We start from the raw sequence: 20666 nt of genomic DNA on the forward strand, positions 1-20666 counted from the left end.
AATGGTGGCCATTACCGGCAACTGTGACAGAGACACTCAGACTGACTCACACTGTGGTCATACAAAGAGCAAAGTCAGAAGGTAGAGCTAACTGTAAGACTCGAAGCTCAGCATTGCTGCCTTGCCCTTGCCACCCCAGTGGACCTGTTATTCCTTTTTATCTAAATTCATGAAGGATGAGGCGACTAAATAAAACTTTCCAAAAAAGACACATGCAAACCTTTTTGCTGCACACAATGAGGTGAATAGCATCTTAGGCTGATTAATCCTGGCAACATATAGGACACACACCGACACCCCACGTGCTGCAAGCAGAGTTTTGCTGGGTCAAGCCAGCAAGGTGCGCCTTCTGCAGGACGGGGTAGGGTCTGCGCTCCACCGCTCAATCAGCTGCCCTTCCCTCAGCCACTCCGCCACTCAGACATGGAATGCAGAAATCAGCCAGATTCTTTGGCATATTTATTGACATATTACAAATGCAAAATATATATATATTCTTTGCTATGTTTATTACTTGATGTGAGCAGATGCACATGGCCTCTTAGTGCTTTGGGTGTTTCTGTATCACCCACCCCTGGGTAAACACAGACAAGAATAGGGTAAAAATTTGGTGAAAGGAAACTTGATCTTTCCCTTCTCTTTTTACAGAATGCAAAACAAACAAAGAAGCCAGCAAACAAACCTGTGGCTCCTGGTTCAATTTTCAAGGATAAAGGGCATTATATTTATCAGTCACTCCTATGCAATGTTCTGCCTGAGGACTTAATTTACACACATAAAATATTAAACTGCAGACATGTTAACTTAGTCTACCAAATAGAATTTCAAATTTTGTTGCTGAATCTCTCAGCATTATCCTCTGATGAAATGTGAAAAACATAACAATACATTAAAATTGGATGGACCCAAAAAGTCTTGAGGAAACATACCAAAGGCTGTTTTTTGTTCCTGGATGGAGAATTTCCTGCACTGCAACCAATCAGAATTCGTGACGCCCCGGGGGCTGAGGGCTATTTTATTCCGACACTCCTGCTTGGGTAATGGGATAGAAGCCTCTTAATTGAAAAGCGCCACTTCGGCTTCTCTTTAGAATCCACCATTTAATTCAAGTGTCAAATATTAATTAAAACAATCAGAACAAATATCACTCCATTAGCCCAGCACCACACAGGCTCTCCAGCCCCTCCATAGGAGCTACCAGTGGAAGCTATTTGGGTTTCAACCATTTAGCTTGGTGGGTTTGGTTTAAAGGGAAAATAAGTTGGACAATAACAAAGACAGCGCAGCAATAAGAATGAAACTGAAGAGACAGGTCCATTTCTCCAAAATCAGAAGCATCTGTACCATCTTGATGGTATCTTAGAGGTGAAGACTGCTACAGCACAAATGGGCTCTATTAATGTTATTGCTTAATTACTGCTTCAATTAGAAATGAGGCCAAGTAGAAAGAAAGATAGGCCCATCCACATGTGCCACCCACAGCCCCAGTTCTGGAGCCCTCAGCTCTAGAACGCCACCTGATTCAAAGATGCCCAACATTCCCAGCTTCCCACCAGCCTCACCCTGGGTGGGAGAGCCCTCACCTCCAGCTCCTGCTCCCTCTGCAGAGCAAACTGCTTGAAGGACTTGACGATCAGGCCAGCATTGGAGCAGTCATAGACAAAAATAGACGGGCTGCCCATCCAGGTTTGCAGGTCGTATATAGACAGAGGGATATACTGAGTGTAGTTCTGAAAAACAAAGAAAGAGCACTGGTTAGATGTGTGTCCCCAGCTCTCGGGCTGCTGCCAGCTCCTGTGCGACAGAGAAGGCACAACAGGCTGCGCCAGCTGGTGGGCAGGCTTTCCCCAGTTACCATTCATACCAAACAACAGGTGACAGCAGACCAGACTCCTCCAGACTCACAAGGGCACTGACTCCAGCAGTGCCAAAGGCTGGGCAGCTGTCACATCTGCAACCCTACTGCTGCTCTGTAGGTCCCTGCCCTAAGCTGCTTGCTGAACCTTAGGAGATGTGTTCATGCCCGCCACGTCCCTCCATGTGTCTCCCAGGCATCACTCAATGTGCAGATGTGTGTGTGTGCCGCCATGCACCACGCTGCAGCTGGCCCTTTCTCTCTGCAGCTGCCCTCTGCTCCCGTCACATACACCTCCCGTGCGAAAAGGGAAGTCTGAGGAGCTGTATGATTTCACTGAGGCCCAAAAGCATTTCAGCCTCTTGGTGACTTCCTCAAAGGGACACAGTGGGTTTGGCCCTGCACTTTCACTCCCAAATCACAGAAGTGATAACCTATGAACACTAATTGGCTAAGTGAGACCCTGTTGCCAGATACTGCAGTGTCCCCTGGAGAGGTCTGTGACACTGTTCACACAGAGGGGAACACGTCATCTCACTGAAGAAGCACGACGTGCACCTTAGTGGCATCGTAGGGCAGTGCTTCTTGCTGAGTGCCTTCACTTGCCTGCCTTTCTTGGACATCAATAGCGTCTGGGACAAGGCTTTGGCAGAAATAAAATTCTACACACTTAAAGGCGAGTTTTCTTCCCAGGAGCTCAGCATAAATATGGCTTCTTTTTTTTTAATTTTTTTTTTTTTTGGTAGATGGACACAATACCTTTGTTTTATTTATTTATTTTTATGTGGTGCTGAGGATCAAACCCAGTGCCTCACACATGCTAGGCAAGCACTCCACCACTGAGCCACAACCCCAGCCCTAAATATGGCTTCTGATGCTATCTACAGGTTTGTCCATGGCTCGACAGGAAGGCCAGGCAAGGCCTGGGGAAATGTGACCAGGAGGTAGCCCCAGAAGCTGCCCAAATGCGCAGACAGCACCAGGTGTGCAGAAGCCCCCCAACAGGAGGACAACATGAGCCACCAACAGAGGCCGGCTGCTCACACTGCCGTCTCCTCTGGGAACAATGTCCCCTGTGCACAGTTCACAGTGCTGCACTCTGTAGGAGAACACCTGGGAATGTCCTCTCTAAATAAACTCTCCCTGAAGGGGTCTAGAGACGCCCACCTTCCCGTGAGAAATCTACACCGTCAACACAGACCATCAAAACACCCGTGAGGTTCTTCATTTAATGGAATTTGACAAGCTGATTCTAAAGTGAGTACAGAAGAGAAATGCACAAGATTAGAAAAAAAGCTTTAATAAAGAATAATGAATAGAGACTTGCACCACCGATATTAAACAGACTATAAATGTATGGTGATTACAGGCTGGCACCAGCGAGGGTGAGACAAACAAGTCAACAGAAGAGAAGGCCCAGAAACAGACACACATACATAACTGTAACGAGGGTGGCATTTTAAATCAGCTCAGGAAGAGCAAACCATTCAATGAGTGATGCCAGTAAGTCGAGCTGGTGGGATACTGCCATCTCTGACTCACCCCAGAGCACGGTGGGTTACAGACCAACTGAAAAAACAAAGGTTTTTACTTATTTTGGTGTAAGAAAAACATTCTTAAACAAGTTAAAAAAAATAAAAGTCTTAAAGAAAAAGACAAACAGATACGATAAGATAAAAATTATATAATCCTGATAAAAACACATACCAATGACTGGCAATTACAGAAGAAAATGGACACAGAAGTGAGAGAATTTATATCTGGAAGGTGTGCACAGACACTGCTGCTGCAGATCAACAAAGCCAAAACAACAGCAAAGGCCAAACCCTCAGGCAAAGACCCAACAGGCAGCTCACACAAGAAACAGTCCACCACGACCAGCAGTGTCGTGCTGCTGGGCGACCACGGAAGTGCAAACTACAGTTACAGTCTGTTAGTCTATTCTACGCGTTCTCACACAGTAAGCCAGAAAGAAAAGGACGAATGATACTGCACGGTGAAAAGCATCTGTTTTACAGGGCGTGAAGCTTTTCTGGAAGCCAGTTTTGCAGCGCTGATAAAAGTTTTAAGTGGACTTTGATTTGACCACTTCTGTGCTCCGCCCCGCAGGAGCACTAGTGTACACACACATACTTCCTCCTACAGGGATGATGGCGTCCATACCTGATGCCACTGTGACAGACACTGCTATCTGGTGTCTGTTTTCTCCTTCTGCTTCACCAAGAATCTTAGTTGAACACGTTGTTCAGATTCCTTTGCAGCTAAATCCATCCAAGTGACCAAATTTTCAGCAATGGCACATGACCAAAAGTGAAATGCCCACATTAAACACCCTCAAAGCCCCCACTCTGCTGAGATGTGGACGTGGGGAATCAATACTGACCTTGAAAAGGACCACAGCTAAGGGCCAGGAGAGCTGGGAGTGGAAGGAACCTGGCCTCAAACAGTCTACAGGGGCTGTAACAGGGAAACACATCAAATTCTACTTTACATCTCAAAGAGAATCCCCTAATAGAGTGGCTGAACCTGGAGCCCATCCTGGATCCCAGCATATCCAATACAAGGAACCAACAGGTCCTCAGGGAGTGGGGCACCTGCAGTTTCAGCTACTGGGAGTCAGAGGGAGGAGGACCCTGTGGATAGGAGCTTGAGGGCAGCCTGAGAGGTATAGAGACTGTTTCAAATTAAAAAAAAGGAATCAACAGGCAAAGTAGGGTCCATACATCCATATGGGAAATACTATGCCACATTATAGACTGAGGTTATTTTCATAAGCACTCACATGGAAAGACGTCAGGGGCTTATTTAAAATGTAAGTCTTAGAACATCATAGATTGTCACATGGGCTCATGCTGTATAAAGGATAAGAGGAGCCATGAATGTAAAGCACCAAGCTGTCACTGCCTGAGCCCACTTCACGCGGTGGAATGCAGCAAGGGGTCACAGATGGGCTACAAGAGCGAACACTAAACCAACACGGCCGTTCCTGGGGGAGGTCAAGCCTCCCTTCGTACCTCTGTGATGCCGGAGCTCCAAGGCTCAGAGGGAGGGCAGGGCAGCCCCTGCTCTCAGCAACAGCCCTCTCACCCTCCCCTCTTAGGGCCCAAGGCTATAGTTCCTGCAAATGGGAGGACATTAGCAAGCGCCACATCAGACAGGCCCTGAACCAGCCAGCAGGACGTGTTAAGGTCTCCCTGGGTTGGGGCCAAGATGCACCCTCTAGTTGGGCAGGGCCCCTACACTACAGGAGAAAGATGGCGCCCGCATCCTGGAGAGGGCACATTTATCTCTGCTGAAAACTGCGCTGTTCATGCACCTCCCACGAAGTTTCAGGACCAGGAAGATTTTGAACACAGCTCACCCTCCGGGTCCTGACCCTGCTGGCAGCAGTGCCACCCCTGCAACTGTAGTGATGTGAGAGATGCTGTCATCATCACTGCCTTCCAGGTGAAAGTACACAGGTTCCATGGGTAGGAAAGAATAAAACAAAACAAGTCTATTTTTTAATTTTGCCAAAATCTAGGCACAAAGTTAATCAAGGCAACTCATTAATGAAGTACTGATACATTAGGAAAACCATTCATGACTGTATTTTCATCCTCCGTAATCCACTGGCAGCTGAGTATGGGCCCCAGGTGGATCCCATTGCCCAGTGGCACCTGGGCTGCAGCCACCGACCTTCCACTTGGGCCTTGGCCTCATGACTTAAACGTGAGGGACTTCTGTCACATCCCACCACCAGAATGCCCCACAGAGGGCTAAACAGATGCCTGCATGGTGTGTGGTAGCCCAGAAGGAAAAGCTTCTGTGGCCACTTCCTGGACAGCATGTCTTCTCTGCGGCACTGTGGAGGGCCATATAACTCTGTGGGGTGTGGCTGTGTGCTGCACCTGGTCCAGCGGCAACCCTCGGCTTTACACACCTCAAGCCAGAGCCACCTACTCCCTTGCCCAGCATGATAATCAAAAAGGTCTCCAGATGGTGCCGAATGTCTCCTGAGGAGAAATTCTGCCTGGATGGGAACTGGTACCCAGGAAGAGAAACAATTTCATTTAATACTTGAGCTGCATATGTTAAGTTTAGAAAGATTGCCTCACTTTGGAAGTTGATACCCCTCAGGGAGTATGAAATCAACTCCATTAAATTGGAGTAAGGAAAATGACCTTTGAGAGCTACTGCTTATTAGAACAGGAGCCTGTGGGCCTCACTTCCCACCTCGGGATGGTCCTGGGTAGTCTGTCAAGCTCCAGGCTACAGTTATGGCCTTACAAACCAGCAAAGGGCAGTGGCGAGTTAAAGCCACAGCTCTTCAGGAGGAGCCTGCAGAGGCAGGCGTGAGCAGAGGAAACACATCTGCAGCCAACTGTCTCTGTCCATGGACTCTTCCCATGCAGACAAACCTGAGCATACAAAGCCCTGCGCATGTTGAAGGCCTGCTTCTACCCCTACCACCACCCCCCAAAAAAAAATGAAAGTGCAGAGAATTTCTAATCAAAGCTTCTTTCCTTTCTCTTGAAAAACATATTAAGGCCATGTTTTTTATTTCAAACAAAGAAACAGAAATGGGTTTTAGATAATTTATTCATTAAAATCCACTTTATCTGTCAGGTTATATTAAACATCAGAAGAAAAAAAAGCCCACTTGCTTCATCAGACAGCCACTGCAGACCCTGCCAACCACAAACATAGCCGTTCCACAAAGGCCCAGCTAGTACCACCTCCCTCATAGGCGGACACCTCCCTACAGCGGCTGGGCCAGCTGCTTCTGTGAGCCCGGAGCCTCATGTACTGCCACAGCCTATGGGTTTGTGGTGAAGGGAGACGCTGGGTTCTGGCTTAGAGATGCAATGTGAGAGTTCCCTTCCTTTAAAGTACAGAGTAGAAGACAAAAGGTAAGCTGCCTCATATGCCTGGCTTTTGCAAAAAGATGGTCACAAGAGGAGGGCACAGCCTGTCACCAACAAGGCACCCTGAAGGAAGGGCCTGGCAGAACATTAAGAGGACAAGGTATGGAGAAGGTGGCGGTGAAGTCTGTGGCCTGTGGTTGAACAGGCCAGGACAGCACAGCAGCACCCAAGCTGCACCCTGGACGCTGCAGCAGCAGCCACTGTGTGGGAAGGGGGCCCGGCCCATGGAGGGTTGGCCACAGGAATGCAATTGTCCTACAGTCCCTGGAGTACTGCTTTGGGACATGTACTTGTCATACCTAGGCTGCAGGACAGATGGCCAAGCTGGCAACACCAGGTCCCCAGGTGGCTCACCTAGCTGCACACCATCCCGCCTGACAATCAACTACGGTGGTGTTTTCCTAAACATAAATAAAGCACCAAGTATATCAGAAGTGGCTACTGCAAAAAAGGGGGCATTAACACGCCCTTGTCAGCCCTGTACTGACTTCCACAGGAAGCGACAGGACAACAGTAGATTCCCGTCACCAGTCACAGCCTGGGCTGAATTTTGCCTTCCCTCCTTCCCGCCTTGGCTCCCTGGTCTCCCAGACCAATGTGCCCAGTCAAAGGTACATTCTCTGACAGGAACTGATTTTTGGGTATTTTCCCATTTCTCATACTTTATTCTACTAGTTTAAACTCTATTTCTTCTTTGGTCTCTCCCCAAACCCCCTCCCATCTACAAACTTAAGTTTCTTCCTCCCAATACAAAACACTATCTGTGGCCATTCCTGCTTCAAGGCATCACATAACAGCCTCCTCAAATCACATACTGTTATTTTTTAATTACAAAATTCTCGTTACAGAGAAAACTAGAAAAAATATAAGCTTCTCAACAGCATCCCCCAAATCCTTGAGATTAGCCTATTCCAGTCCTTATTTCTTGCCTATCATTTGACCACAGAATTAAGATTCAATACTTGCAGTCATGTGCATTGTCACAGGTTGGTCCTGCTCTGCCCACAAGAAGGCCTACCAATACTGCCACGTCAGTGGCAATGAGCACACCAAGAACCCACGTAGGGTTTGCTAAGCACCAATCCAAAGAGACCCAGGATCCTTGAAATGTCTGGTGCCAGAGAGGATTGTAAGGAAAATACTAGAGGCCCTGGAGCACTGTGTAGGGCCGGAAAGAAAGTATTCAAAGAATTACAGAGATATAGCGAAAGGACACAGGTGACAGTCTAAAGGGGTTCACACCGACTACATGTGGGACAACCTGAGAATCAAAACACCTTAAAGAAAAGGTGTGTGTGTGGGGAGGGGTTTAAAATTGCACTAGGGCCAATGCAGAAGAGCTATCCATACCCAAGCTGGAACAATTTGAATGTAATAAAAAATGATAATATTAGATTATAACTCAAAGATAAAACAAATATTCATCAGTCCATAGTAACATTAATAAATAATTAAGTAAATAAGTAATAGGAGGAAGAACAACTCTCTCATAGGTGAGCATTCTGGTTCAGACCTGTGGAAGAGCAGGGGGGCAGAATGTCTCCATTAGAACAGGAGGGCAGGAATACGCTCAACGCTGTACCTCCCCAGTCACCTACTGACAGAGGAGAAAACAGCAGCCTGTGGTTGGGAAACTGCAGCACCCTCTTAGCCAAGCCATCAGAGTGGCCTGACGGCAATGAGAGCACCACCACCCATACCAACGCAGTGCACTAAGGGAGCCCCATCAGAGTCATTCTGTCCAAAACTCCTAACTGCAGTCTAACCACAAGAAGATACAGACGAGCCTGAGCTGTGGGGCCGCCTCCAGACACCGGAGCAGGACTCTTCAAGGTGCTAACCTGTGACAGATACAACTGAACATCTGTTACACACTGGGGAAGACTGGAGCAGGTGACTCAAACAATGTGGGATCCTGGAAGGATCCCAGGACAGAAAAGGATTACTGTGTGAAATCTGGTGTCACCGAGTAGCCTGTAGTCTAGGCAACAGGACTGCAATGATGTCCATTTCCTCAGTCAGTCACTGCATGAGGTCATTAAGACACCCCAGGGAAGCTGGGTGAAGGTTCAAGAGCTCGGCACTGTATCTGCAAATCTCCTATATGCCAAAAATTATTTCAAATAGCAAATATGAAAAATTTAAATCAAGTGTCAATTTCAACCACTCTCTAGAAATGACTGAAAGCAGAGGCAAATCTCCAAACACTTACCAACAGCCTCCTTGGTATCCCTGGCCCATTTGACATCTGTCAAGCACCTGCCCTCAGCCTGCACCCCTCCCCTGCACCCCCACTGCCTCCAACAACTCCTCGCTGCTTCCTTCCTTAGGAACCTTCCCTCCGACCTGCTCCTCAAAAACTGGCCAGCAGCAGCCGGCTCTTATGCTCATGTGTACTGCAGGATAATCAAATGCAAGGCTACTGCTTTCAAACCTGCCTATTTTCCTCAACTTTTGTGTTGCGGCGACCAAAATCCCAAAATGAACAACCTGGAAAGAGGAAAGCTTATTTGGGGCTCGGGTTTCTGAGGCCTCAGTCCATGGATGGCCCACTCCACTGCTCTGGGCCTGAGGTAGCAGCACATCACGGGGAGGGGGCAGCAGAGGAAAGCGGCTCAGCTCATGGCGGGGTCGGGAAGCAGGGAGAGGGGAAGGAGCCACAGGGAAGAAGCACTCTTCCAGGGCAGGACCTCCTCTAGCCACATTTACCTGCTGGTTACTGTGGCTTTTGTCCTGGTGGCTTAAACACTCAGAACTTTTACCCACCCAAGGACACCAATTGCCAGGTTGCATGCGACTAAAATACTCAGGGGTCACTCCAGGGGAACTGGGCTAACTGGGCTGCGCAAAATAACCACACAAGAGACAGAAATACCTTTTTTCTTTAGGGATGCTGTGATGGCTCCTCTGACCTTAAGGGCAGAGAGAGAGAGAGAGAGAGCGCGCGCGCGAGAGAGAGCGCCCACATGTGCTGACCCCTACTATTGAGGAGAAGCTATTCAAGTGAGGCAAGGGGTCAGGTTTCGGGGGGGGGTTGAGTCTAGCTTCATGATGTCTGCTGTCAGTAGGTTGACTGACATCTAGGAAGGCCATCCCAAAGGCAGAATAAGAGAACGGGACTCACAAAAGGTGCTTCCATGGAACATTCTATCCCAAACAGGGCAAGGGGTAATATTACAAAGGAACAGGTGAGCACAGCTCCACCCATGGGGATGTAGGAAGGCAAACTCATGCACGAAGACACAGTCGCTGGAGCCCTTGAAGACCGGGGCTACCCAGCTGCATGACCGCCGGATGCCACATGGCTCAGCAAGAGAGTCAGACCCAGTCACGCGCTAGTTTGCCTCCCACAAGTTACCTCCCAAACTAGATTGGACTGATTAGGTAATGGCTCTCACAGTCCCATGACCTCACCTCTGAACAATCCTGCATTAACAGGAGTTTCTGGGGGATGTCTCACGTCCAAATCAGTAACTGCCTAACCCCTGCAGTTACAAACCCTCAGGGCAGCTGCCACTCTCTGCAGAGGTGGTCACTTTTCATTCTCTTGCCCTAAAACAGCTTAAATTTAAAGTCTGAGAAAAAAATAAAATAAACGTGACTTGGTCTTTTAATCTTGATGGTGATGATGACATTGCTGCACAACATGCCAAAAACGTTATATGAGTTCTATGGAAACCGTGTTTTCCACGCATCATGACCCTATCGTTGCCCATTCCACAAAGGAAGGGCCCAAGGGTCAGAAAGGCCTAGCAAGCTGCCCAGAGGAACTGAGGTCAGAGTGGCACCACGTGGGCTGTTTGACCTCAGCGGTGCACTCCCGGCTACAGGTGACCATCTGCCATTCACCCACCTCACCAACTTCCACCGTGCCTTCTGCCCCAACGTGGCTGGTTGTAACTCCGGCCAACTCCTCATGCAGCCCTTCATTTGTCCTGTAATAAGCCCAGAACTGGAGCAGATAGGGCCATGCAGGATCCCGGTCATGGGGTGCTCCAGTCTGGTTGGGGACTGCAGGGCAGGTCAGCAACATGATCAGGACAAAGCAGGGAATAAGGACTCCTGGGGCCCATGTAGGCCTGGCCAGGGCAGGAAGGTGGTGTAGGGGTGGAAGTGGTATCTGAGAGAGGTTTTGAGGAAGGTGTCGGCGTCCGAGAGGGGAGGGGAGTCTAGGAGTGAGACTTGTATTTATGTTCCTGGCTTATTTCACTCAACACAATGTCCTCCGTTCCATCTATGTTGCTGCATGACAAAAATTTCAGCCTTTGGGCAGTATATCTTCCGTGGCCTTTGCATGTCTCCTTACCCGAGGCTACACAGGAAAGACCTCTGTCTTTTCCAACAGGTCCCATCAACGGGTGGTCATCCAACAGTTCCTCCAAGCCCCCAGAAGGCGTCTCAGTGATCTGAACTCACGGAGGCTTTCCCGTGCCCACGCCCAGAGCCAAGGGCAGGGAAACCAGATTCCTGACTCATAGGGGATGGGAAGACTGAAAGGGACCAGCAGGAAACAGACCCATCTTCAATGTAGGAACACCGTGACTGCAGGGTCAGGGGTCCCTGGCAACCACCGGAACGGCAGGGCCCAGGCCTTGGGCATCGTCAGTTTGGAGGTTTTCCAAATAGTGACAGTGCTGCCAGAAAATGCTGAGTTTGGGGCCACCCAAGGCCCTGTCCACCTGCACAATCCTAACCCTAAGCATACAATGTGCTCCAGAAACTGACTGCTGAGGTCAATAAAAAAGGACAAAATCTCTCATATATACCAACCTTGAGTGTTGAAGGAAGATTCGGCACTCTTTTTAAAGCGCCCTTGTTTCAACATAGCACGCTGAGTGGCTCGGCCCCACGAGTTCCAGGTTCCACGCTGACTCTTCCTTGGGCTAAGTGGCAGCAGTCCTCCCACTGTGGCTCTTAACCAGCCTACACAGAGGTGGCCTCAGCGGGTCTGCATCCAGGCCACCCCAGCCAAGAACCCCCCAACCAACTCCTCCTGCCACGTTTCCCTAAGCACAGTGTTCCCCAGGACAGCCACAGACCACAGGCACTTCTTTAGCCCTTCTTCCTATCTCTTCTTTGATCCAATAGAACACCCTCAGGGGAATCCTCGCCTGAGGGTCTTTGTGACGGGAAATTAATGAGAGCAGCGCACCACAGCATGGACCACAGCATGGACCATGTGAGCCGAGCTGGAAAAGGCAGTGTGCTAGACGTGAGTCATCTGTACAACACAGCAGCAAGCAGAATTCACCAGTGCATGGCAAATTTATATTTTTTTTTAAGCACAAAATTAAAGATTGCACATTTAAGAGTAAGGCTCATCCAAGGAATGGGCTTATGAAGAGGTCAAATCCTGCCCAGAATCAATGTTCAAGTCCTACTCATGGGCCAGGGGTTCACAGGATACCAGGTCCTTAACTGCTGAAGTCTGGACCTGGAAGGCCTCCAGAGGCCCATGTGTTAAAGGCCTGCTCCCCAGAGTGGTGCTACCGGGAAGTGATGGAGTCTTTAAGAGGTGGGTCCAGTGGGAGATTTGAGGACCCTGGGGATATACCCTCCAAGGGAGCCCTGGGATCCTGGTGTCTTCTTTTCTTTCATTCCCAGCCACAAGGTGAACAGGCCTCCTCTGCCACTCGCTCCACCCTGATACATGGTGCCCACAAAACACTACATGCTGAGATAACAGGGTAATCTGTTAAGGAATTAAGCCCCCCAAACTGTGAGCCAAAAGAAATCTTTTTGAGTTGATTGTCTCAGCTCTCCTTACAGTAACAGAAGCTCACACTAGCCTACACATGACACACACAGCCTCCTGTGCACGTACACACATAAGCACACGTGTGAGAACTAAATACACACAGCGGAGTCCATTCTAGGTACTCTTTAAAAAACTGCACACACCTTGCAGGCTGCAGCCACTCTCAGGGAACCAAAAGAAGAGCTGGGCTACCTCCAGCTTTTCCTGTATACGGAGTAAAATTTCCAGTTATATAACTAATAATTCCTAGAACAACAATACTACAGTAAACGTATTACAAAATAAGCATGCATAATAAAACACAGTATTTAAAATGAAATGTGAATCACAACACAGTGTCCAAATGCCTAACTCACACTCATTAGCACCCAACGTACACATTCACTTCCTGCCTCGGAAGTGATGAGTTTGGTGCCCCTCATCATCAGCTGCTGCCAGCCCATCCCCCACCAGTGACATGCTGCGCATCAGTTGTATAAGCCACCATGAGAACCGAGCTTAGAGGAAAATTCATTCTAAGCACCAAGATGAATTCCCCACTGCATGGCTAGGAACCCTTCAGCAGGGAAGATGAGCCCATGGAGCTACCCCAGCCAGGGGCGGGGCCTCTGCACAAACTAACAGAAGTGGAGAAGCAACCTGCCTACCCTGAGCAGGGATGCCACTCCTAGAGAAGGCTAACTGGTGCACACGATTAATGTTTAGAATCACACATCCAGCCTGCACGGTGGCTCATGCCTGTAGTCCCAGCTGCTTGGGAGGCTGAGGCAGAAGAATTTTAAGTTCAAAGCCAGTCTAGGCAACTTAGTGAGGCCCTTAGCAACTCAGCAAGACCCTATCTCTAAATAAAACAGAAAAAAGGGCTGGGGATGTGGGTCAGTGGTTGAATACCTCTGGGTTCAATCCCTGGTACAAAATAACAAAAACAAAAAAAAACCATACATCCATATGTTCAAAGAACTGACACCTGGGGATGATGACGCCCAATCTAGTCAGCAGCTGCCACTGGAAAAAAGAGCAGAAGGGAGTCCCGAGGGAGCCGACAGGGCGCACTATGGGTCATGCGGTACTTCATGAGCTGGACAGGCACGGGGCAAATATATGATTTTTCTAAGTAAAATGTTTAACTGAAAAAATACTAACAAAATTTTAGAAGCGTCTATACATATTTTAAAAATAACTTTGGCATTATGAATTCTAAGTACTTCACCAAACCCAAAAATCCACATGGAAAGATACTGATAAATTTGATTACATAAAATTTTAAACTTCTGTACTGCCAAAAGAAGGAAGAAAGAAAGAAAGTGATGGGACGAGTGGAGGGACTGTCTCGGCACACGCAGGCTGGCACACAGACAGCCGTCGTAAGCCAGCTAAACGCCTGCACCTCCGCTCCAAAGACAGCGTGCGGCAGACAGAGCAGGAATCTCAAAATCAAGACACCAAAGGTCAGAGCGAAGGAGTCTACTCTCAAATGGGGGTGGGAGGAGGCCTCCACTTCCATCTATGGCAGGACAGAGAGGCGAGAGCAACGACTCAGGGATGGTGGAAAGCACCCCACCTCAAGCAACAGCGCCATGGCCCTCATGGGTACATGGCTCTCACCTCGGGACGCCACTTCTAGAGACACAGTCAACCAGACACGCAGGGATACGGGTCAGCCATTAGCACAACACTGCTCGCAAGACCAAAGCCTTGGAAACAGCCCAGTGGTTACCGCAGGGGCTTCATAAATCATGTCTGGCATGTCCATCTTTTTAAAAAGAAAATATTAAGAAGAATAAAAAATACAGAAAGTTGGTCAAGTGAATTAAAAATGGAAGTTAAAAACATTACATAGATTGGGCACTATCTACCCACCTACTTTCCTTCCTACCCACCTACTCACCTAACTATCTAGCCACTCACCCACCTACCTACAGTGGTAGAGTGCTTGCCTAGCATAAGTGTGATCCTAGGTTCCATCCCAGTACCACAAAAAATAAAAATCATTTCCTCTCTGATAGGATACACAAGATATGGTGGAAATTACTACTAGGATACAGGGCAGGAACCAGGAAGGAAGGAAATAACATTTTTTTTTTTTTTGGTGCTGGGGATTGAACCCAGGGGTGCTTTTACTACCGAGCCACATTCCCCAGACCTTTTTATTTTGAAGAAGGGTCTCACTAAGTTCCCCAGGCTGGCTTTTAATATGTGATCCGCCCACCTCGGCCTCCCGTGTAGTTGGGATTCAGGTATGGGCCACTGTGCCTAGCAAGAGGAGAATTTTTATTGTTCATTGTATGCTTTTTTTGTACCACCTGAAAAATACAATAAATTTTATAACAAAAGACTTGAAAGCTAGTTAAAAGAAAATCTTGCTATGTGTCTTTTCATCTTCAAATAACTGAAACAAAGAACACAGTTTCAATCCCTGTCTGCAAAGTCTGAGTCCCTTCTGGCAACACAAGCCACCTTCAAGGCACAGGGAGAGCTGCTGGACCTCTGCCCTTGGCTTAATGAAAACCTCAAATACAGAGAAAGAAAGCCACTGGGTGATAATGGGGACTTGCTCTTTCTTGGCTGGCAGTAATGCTCTGGCAGGGATTTCTTCCTGCTTCTCTCAAGCTATAAGACAAATAACAAAATAAGATCAGCTAGTTTCCCACCTGGTGCCTTCCCAAAGGATTAACATACCTAATCCTCCTTCCCAGTTCCCTGAGGGATGCCTCCTGCGTGCTTGCAGGGCAGGCTGCAGTGGAGGCTGCAGGCGCCCCTGCAGACCCCAGTGCCCAGGGGCTCTGCTGCTTTGCTCATTTCCTGGGCCAAGGAGTAGTGTCCCAGGCGCATGAGACAGGAAGAGCCAAGGTCTCTGGTGCTGTTGCGCCAGGTGTGGGTGAGGAGGGGATGACCCTGCCTTGCCCTCCTCTACACTGTGACCCTGCCCCTCTTCTCTTCTCCAGGGGCTTCTACTTCTTGTTGAGGGGCTCGGAAGCAAGGCCGTGTGGGCCATGCAGTCTACACAACACCGCTCTGCACTGCTGCGCCTTGTCATGCTTTGAACCCTTTGAACCCTAGGACGACAAAGCATAGGAATGCACGGCACCTGGCCCCACAGCCTCACCAGGTCAGAGGGGACTGCAGGCCCCACCTGTTCAAGGGCTCACCCCCACCCCCACATCGAAGGCAGCTGAAAGGCCATCTCTCACCTCCTCACACCCTCCCTCTGCCCTCTTCCTGTTCACCAGGCACAGCCTCCACCCCAAAGTAGACAGGAGCTGTGGGTCTGGGAGAGCTCCTCCTCTTGCAGCAACTCAGGAGCCCCACATTGGAGGGTCCAGAGCCTTTGCACCCCGCACCCTGCAGCATCTTGACTGGGAAGGCCCAGCCAAGCCTGGCAGCAGCTGCCTTTCCCATGAAGGCATGAGGAAAGGCGAATGGCCGGCCCCATGCAGATCCCAGGTGGGGCAGCCCTGTGGTGGTCCTGAGGCCTGTGGCTCTCTAATGAGAGTTTTCGGGAACAGGCCACTTGAGAAACTGGCATGATATGGTCTCAAGTTTTATACCCTTTAACATCAAGGAAATAATTTTTTTAAAATAGTCTAAAGTTTTCTACCACTTCTCCAAAGGAAATTAAATTTTGCTGATAGTCTTCTGCTATAGTAAGCAAACATGAAATGCTAGAAATTCTCAGAAAAGAGGGTTCAAGTTTACAATAAAACTAATGGCCTTTTTTTCTTGGACTCTACTGCATTCTCACTATGGAAAAAGTAATAATTTTAGTACATCGTAGGTATCATCTGGTATACATACTGCTTCTGTAAAAATCACAAATATATTTTCCAGATACTGTATGTTTAAGAACCTCATGACCTGTGTCGTGGCAGCAGCAGTAGTTCACGACATACTGCAGCAGACTAAGAGCATCGAGGGGTGCCAAAATGTCAAAACCACCCCCCCCCCCGCAGGGGAACAGTGTGGAGGCCAGCCCAGGAGCAAGGGGTTAACCATAATAAAGGTCAGTCAGAGGCAGTGTTGAGGCAAAACCCCAACCCATACAAAGGAGGTGAAGGGGCTGAAGCCGACTGTGAGCACCCTCCAGGAGCGGTTGACAGCCGCGTCTGCTCCACAAGTACCACTTCAGGGACACTAACATTTCCGGGCCATTGGCTCCTGCTGTTGGATGCTGGGCATGCTGCAGAAGGGAGACAAATCTCTCTGCTCTGAGAACAGCACATGCCCATACGCCCACAGCCCAGGGAAGGGTGGTGACAGATCCAGATGAGACTACAGTTCCCACCTGTGAGTTAAAGGAAGCTTCCTCCTGGAGGTGCTTGACAGGAACCAGCCCTCGGGAGGATGCCATAACAATGTGGCTAAGAACTCTGATTCACATTCCCAGCTCTTTACAAGAAGATGTACTTAAAATTTCTCAGAAATTGGGAGTTGATTCTTCATAACTGAACTGCTTTCCCTGAAAAATCAAGAGCTCTTCTTGCCCAGGACCAAACTCCTTTTGGTATTAATTAGATCTCATCTGCATCCACTGGGGTAGGCCATTCCCTCAGGCCCACCCAAAAGCTGCCCCTCTCTGGGCGTCCTCCACACAATTTCTTCCCCACTGTCCTGCCTGCCTTAGTCTGTTTGGAGCTGCTGTGACAGAATGCCACAAACTGGATAACATATAAAGAAAAGGAAGTCATTCCCACAGTTCTGGAAGCTGGGGGCCCAAGGTCAAGGTGCCAGTATCTGTAGGGCCTCTTTGCAGCATAACCAGGCAAGGGCTTCGCAGGGTGAGACAGCGAGCTTGTGAGCTAGGGTTCCTGCCCCCCCCCCGCCCCCCACACCGCCATGCCACCACAGGGCCCACCCTCATGACCTCATCTTACTCTAATCATTCCTAAAGGCCCAACCTCCAGATACCTTCAGCATATGGATTTATGGGTTAAGTTCCCAAAACAGGAGTTGGGGGTGCATCTGAATACAGCTCCACCACCTCTCTGATGCTCACCTACCCTAGCTCCCGTCACTGCAGGCAGGGGTCTCCCCACAACACCACCGTCCCCACTGCTCAACTTCACACTCAAGCTCCAAGTTTAAATTCCACCTGGCCATCCATGGCCACAGCACCTTCTCCTGCCACCTCTTCCAGGTCACGGTCTAGTCTCAGCTGCCTGCTCTGCCTCACCTCTCTCCCTAGCCCACCACGGTGCTGCCCAGCGACCCCTGAACACTCCAGAAGCTCATCCACTGGCCTCTCTTGCCACCCAAACCCACCCTTCACACCACCGCAGTGGGAGCAATCCGTGACCCATGTGTGAACTAAAACAAGGTGGAGGCCATTAGGCAGTATCAGGAACTCCCTGATGGTGTGAGAATGCCTAATTCATGTGGCTTCCTCCCTAGCTCCACCACAAGTTCAGCACAGCACCTGGAGATGAGCGTGACCCGTTAAGAACCAAACAGCCTGCTCACAACCACACCATCCTGTGTTTTTGTGAAGAAGCTCTTATTGATCCCTTTTGATCTGTACCACTACATATAAAGCAAGCGAGGGTTCCTTTTGTTAGAAGCTGTACCCCTCTGGTAGGCCTAAACCATCAGTGCTCCAGGTCTGAATACCCATTTCTGGTCTCTCGTGTTTATTTCAGGGTACTATTTTCCTAGCTTTTATTTCACAGCCAGCCCATCCCTCCGACGGGAACCCTTTCCCTGGCCCACGTGAGACATGAACGAGGAAAAGCCACCTGATGCGCTAGGGGCACGGTCTGCTTTAGTACCAGCAACCTGCCTCTCCTTCTCTCTCTCTAATCCCTGGATTGGACCCTGGGCTCTACGGCTGGGAGTTCCTTATTCTTCCCCCCAAAATGCATGCTGGCTTCTGAGCCATTAGGTTTCCCCAAGACCTCGCCTCCACCTTCCTGTGCAGAGGCTTCCCCTCCTTCCCCTCTTCATGACTGTGGCAGCATCCCTTCTCCAGGAGGCCTCCTGGGACCCCAGTGCCCACCACTGGCACCTGGTGCAGCTCTACAGGGCTATGTTCTCTCTGTACATCATCAGTCTTTCTGTTTGACCCAGGCCTGCAACCAGTTATTACCATTAGTGGTTATGCTTTCCATTTGTTTTCTCCTTGGCAACAACCTGCTACTCCCCAGTTAATGCCCAGAATGTGTAAGACCAAGAGTTTGGTCTCTGAAAGTATTTCTGGCATAGGTAAATAAATAACAGGGATTCCAGCGGAAAATGAAAAATCATCTTAAACTGAAATGTAAAGCCACGTAAGACTCCAGCTCCATGTTCAGTAAATCCAGGAGGGGAGGAGATGTGGGAGTAGCCTATCCATCCCAGGTGAGGTGGCATGGGCTTCATGCAGACATGAAGGCCAAGGATTTAGCACCTGTATGAGCATGCAAAGAACAGAGATGGCCTCAGTTGTAATGGACTTGATAGAGCAGAGGGGGAGGGAAAAAAAAAAAGGTACCAAGTGAGGAAACCCTTCTCTGCAAAGAGGGAAAGAGGAGTCCAAAAGCTAGCTGGGAGTCCAAGCAGTATGTGGCCCCTTCTGGCCCACAGCATACTGCTGTGTGGATCCTGATTAATGGCCACAGTTCCCAGTCCCACTGCCCGAAACAAACCAGGGAGTGGAGAGGGCGGAGGAATCAAGACAAGGATATGCCCCATGCCCAGACCCTGGCTTTCTGCTGAGATGGAGAAAAGAATCGGGGGCAGAATAAAATGGATTACAGGAAAGATGTCTCCAGTCAAGACTTGCATGCTCCAGGGCTTTCAAATCCCACACTGTGCTCCCTATAGGGTATATGTACATCAGTGCTTTGCTTTACTGGACAGAGTAGGTTTTAAGATAGAAAGGCTTAGTCACAGGATTGCACAGAATCATGTGGCTTTATGGTTATCTACCTACAAGAATAATAGCCGTCTCTGGTGGCCTCATGAAGGGGGAAGTTAAATCCATGGAAGAAAGAACAAACAGGACAACAGCCAAGAAACAACTGGACCAAGACTGACTGAGGCCCAAGAGACCCACCTACTGTTTTTATGACCTTCCCATAGCCTGGTCAAGCTCCGACTGGCCATCTGACATGCGTGGATGTGTGGTCTTAGAATCCAGATCCAGCAATTCAGAAAAGAATACCTGGTTCCCATGGAGCTCACGTGTGAATGGGAACACAGAGACGACCCATACAGGCTGTGAGAAGGTTGGGAAGAAAAGGAAGAGACGAGAGGGAGCAGGTGCGTGGCACATGTGGAGGCCAGGAAGCACCTGCTGGCAAGATGACACTGAAATAAGAACACCTGTATCTCCATCCAGGAGCAGATACTGGGTATCTGCAGAGAAGGCCGTGGGCAAGAGAAAAGGTCCTACCCTGTGGGGAGTGGCTGCCTGGCATGCCTCAGGTGAGAAGGTTCTTCTATGAATGCAGATTTTCCACTTGTCCATTTGATTCAGTTCAACTGTAATTAGCAGTTTTCTCCTCCTGAAGGGCTCGACTGCTGAGCTATGGTGACACGCCTGTCTCACTCCTGATGCTAAGGAAGCCTGTGCTACCCAGAGAGGGAAGTGCCAGCTGTGTTAGTCCTCTCTCTTGTCCTGTCTCTATTCTACTAATTTCTGTTCTTCATTATCTCTTTCTTTCTATTCAGAGTTTAATATGCTCTTCATTTTCTATGGTCTTAAGATGGAAAACAGACTTCAGTTTTAAAGCTTTCTCTTTCTTGATGTTTTCATTTATCATTTTATAATTTATCATATTTCTTATATTGAGGAATTTTACTTGTACCTTTTTACTGACTCTCAAAGTGCACTTTGGGATACAATTATGAGAGCTTAGAGCTTGATTCTAAGAATGACAAAAAAGAAAAAAAAAGAAACAAAACAAAAAACAAGAAGAAAGTCAAGGAGAAAAGCCTAATGCAAAAAAGAATAAATAACATTTCAGCAAGTAACTGAAGGAACAGAAGCACTGTGTGTGTCCAGACGTTTCTGAGAGTCACAGGTTCAGTGACGTAGGTAGGCTGCTCACTGCCTCTGGGTGGAGTCCAATCAAACAGCTGATGTTACAAAACCTCACCTATTTCCAACTGTTAGGATTACAGGTGATAGTGTTTCACTGTCTGGATGACAGAATGTCCATCCAGTTGAACT

At 48.7% G+C, this 20666-nt stretch overlaps 1 protein-coding gene across 2 annotated transcripts in view; it reads right to left on the bottom strand.

Annotated features, from left to right (window-relative positions):
- The window catches only part of Rptor (regulatory associated protein of MTOR complex 1), a 329507-nt gene that overhangs the window by 170999 nt on the left and 137842 nt on the right, over window positions 1–20666 (bottom strand). For both annotated transcript variants that reach the window (XM_078041465.1, XM_005332637.5), the window contains exon 5: window positions 1584–1730. In XM_078041465.1, the coding sequence (XP_077897591.1) occupies window positions 1584–1730 (147 nt within the window). The remainder of the gene's footprint in view (window positions 1–1583; window positions 1731–20666) is intronic.

This window comes from Ictidomys tridecemlineatus, chromosome 3, assembly GCF_052094955.1.
Source record: "Ictidomys tridecemlineatus isolate mIctTri1 chromosome 3, mIctTri1.hap1, whole genome shotgun sequence".
Classification (NCBI taxonomy): domain Eukaryota; kingdom Metazoa; phylum Chordata; class Mammalia; order Rodentia; family Sciuridae; genus Ictidomys; species Ictidomys tridecemlineatus.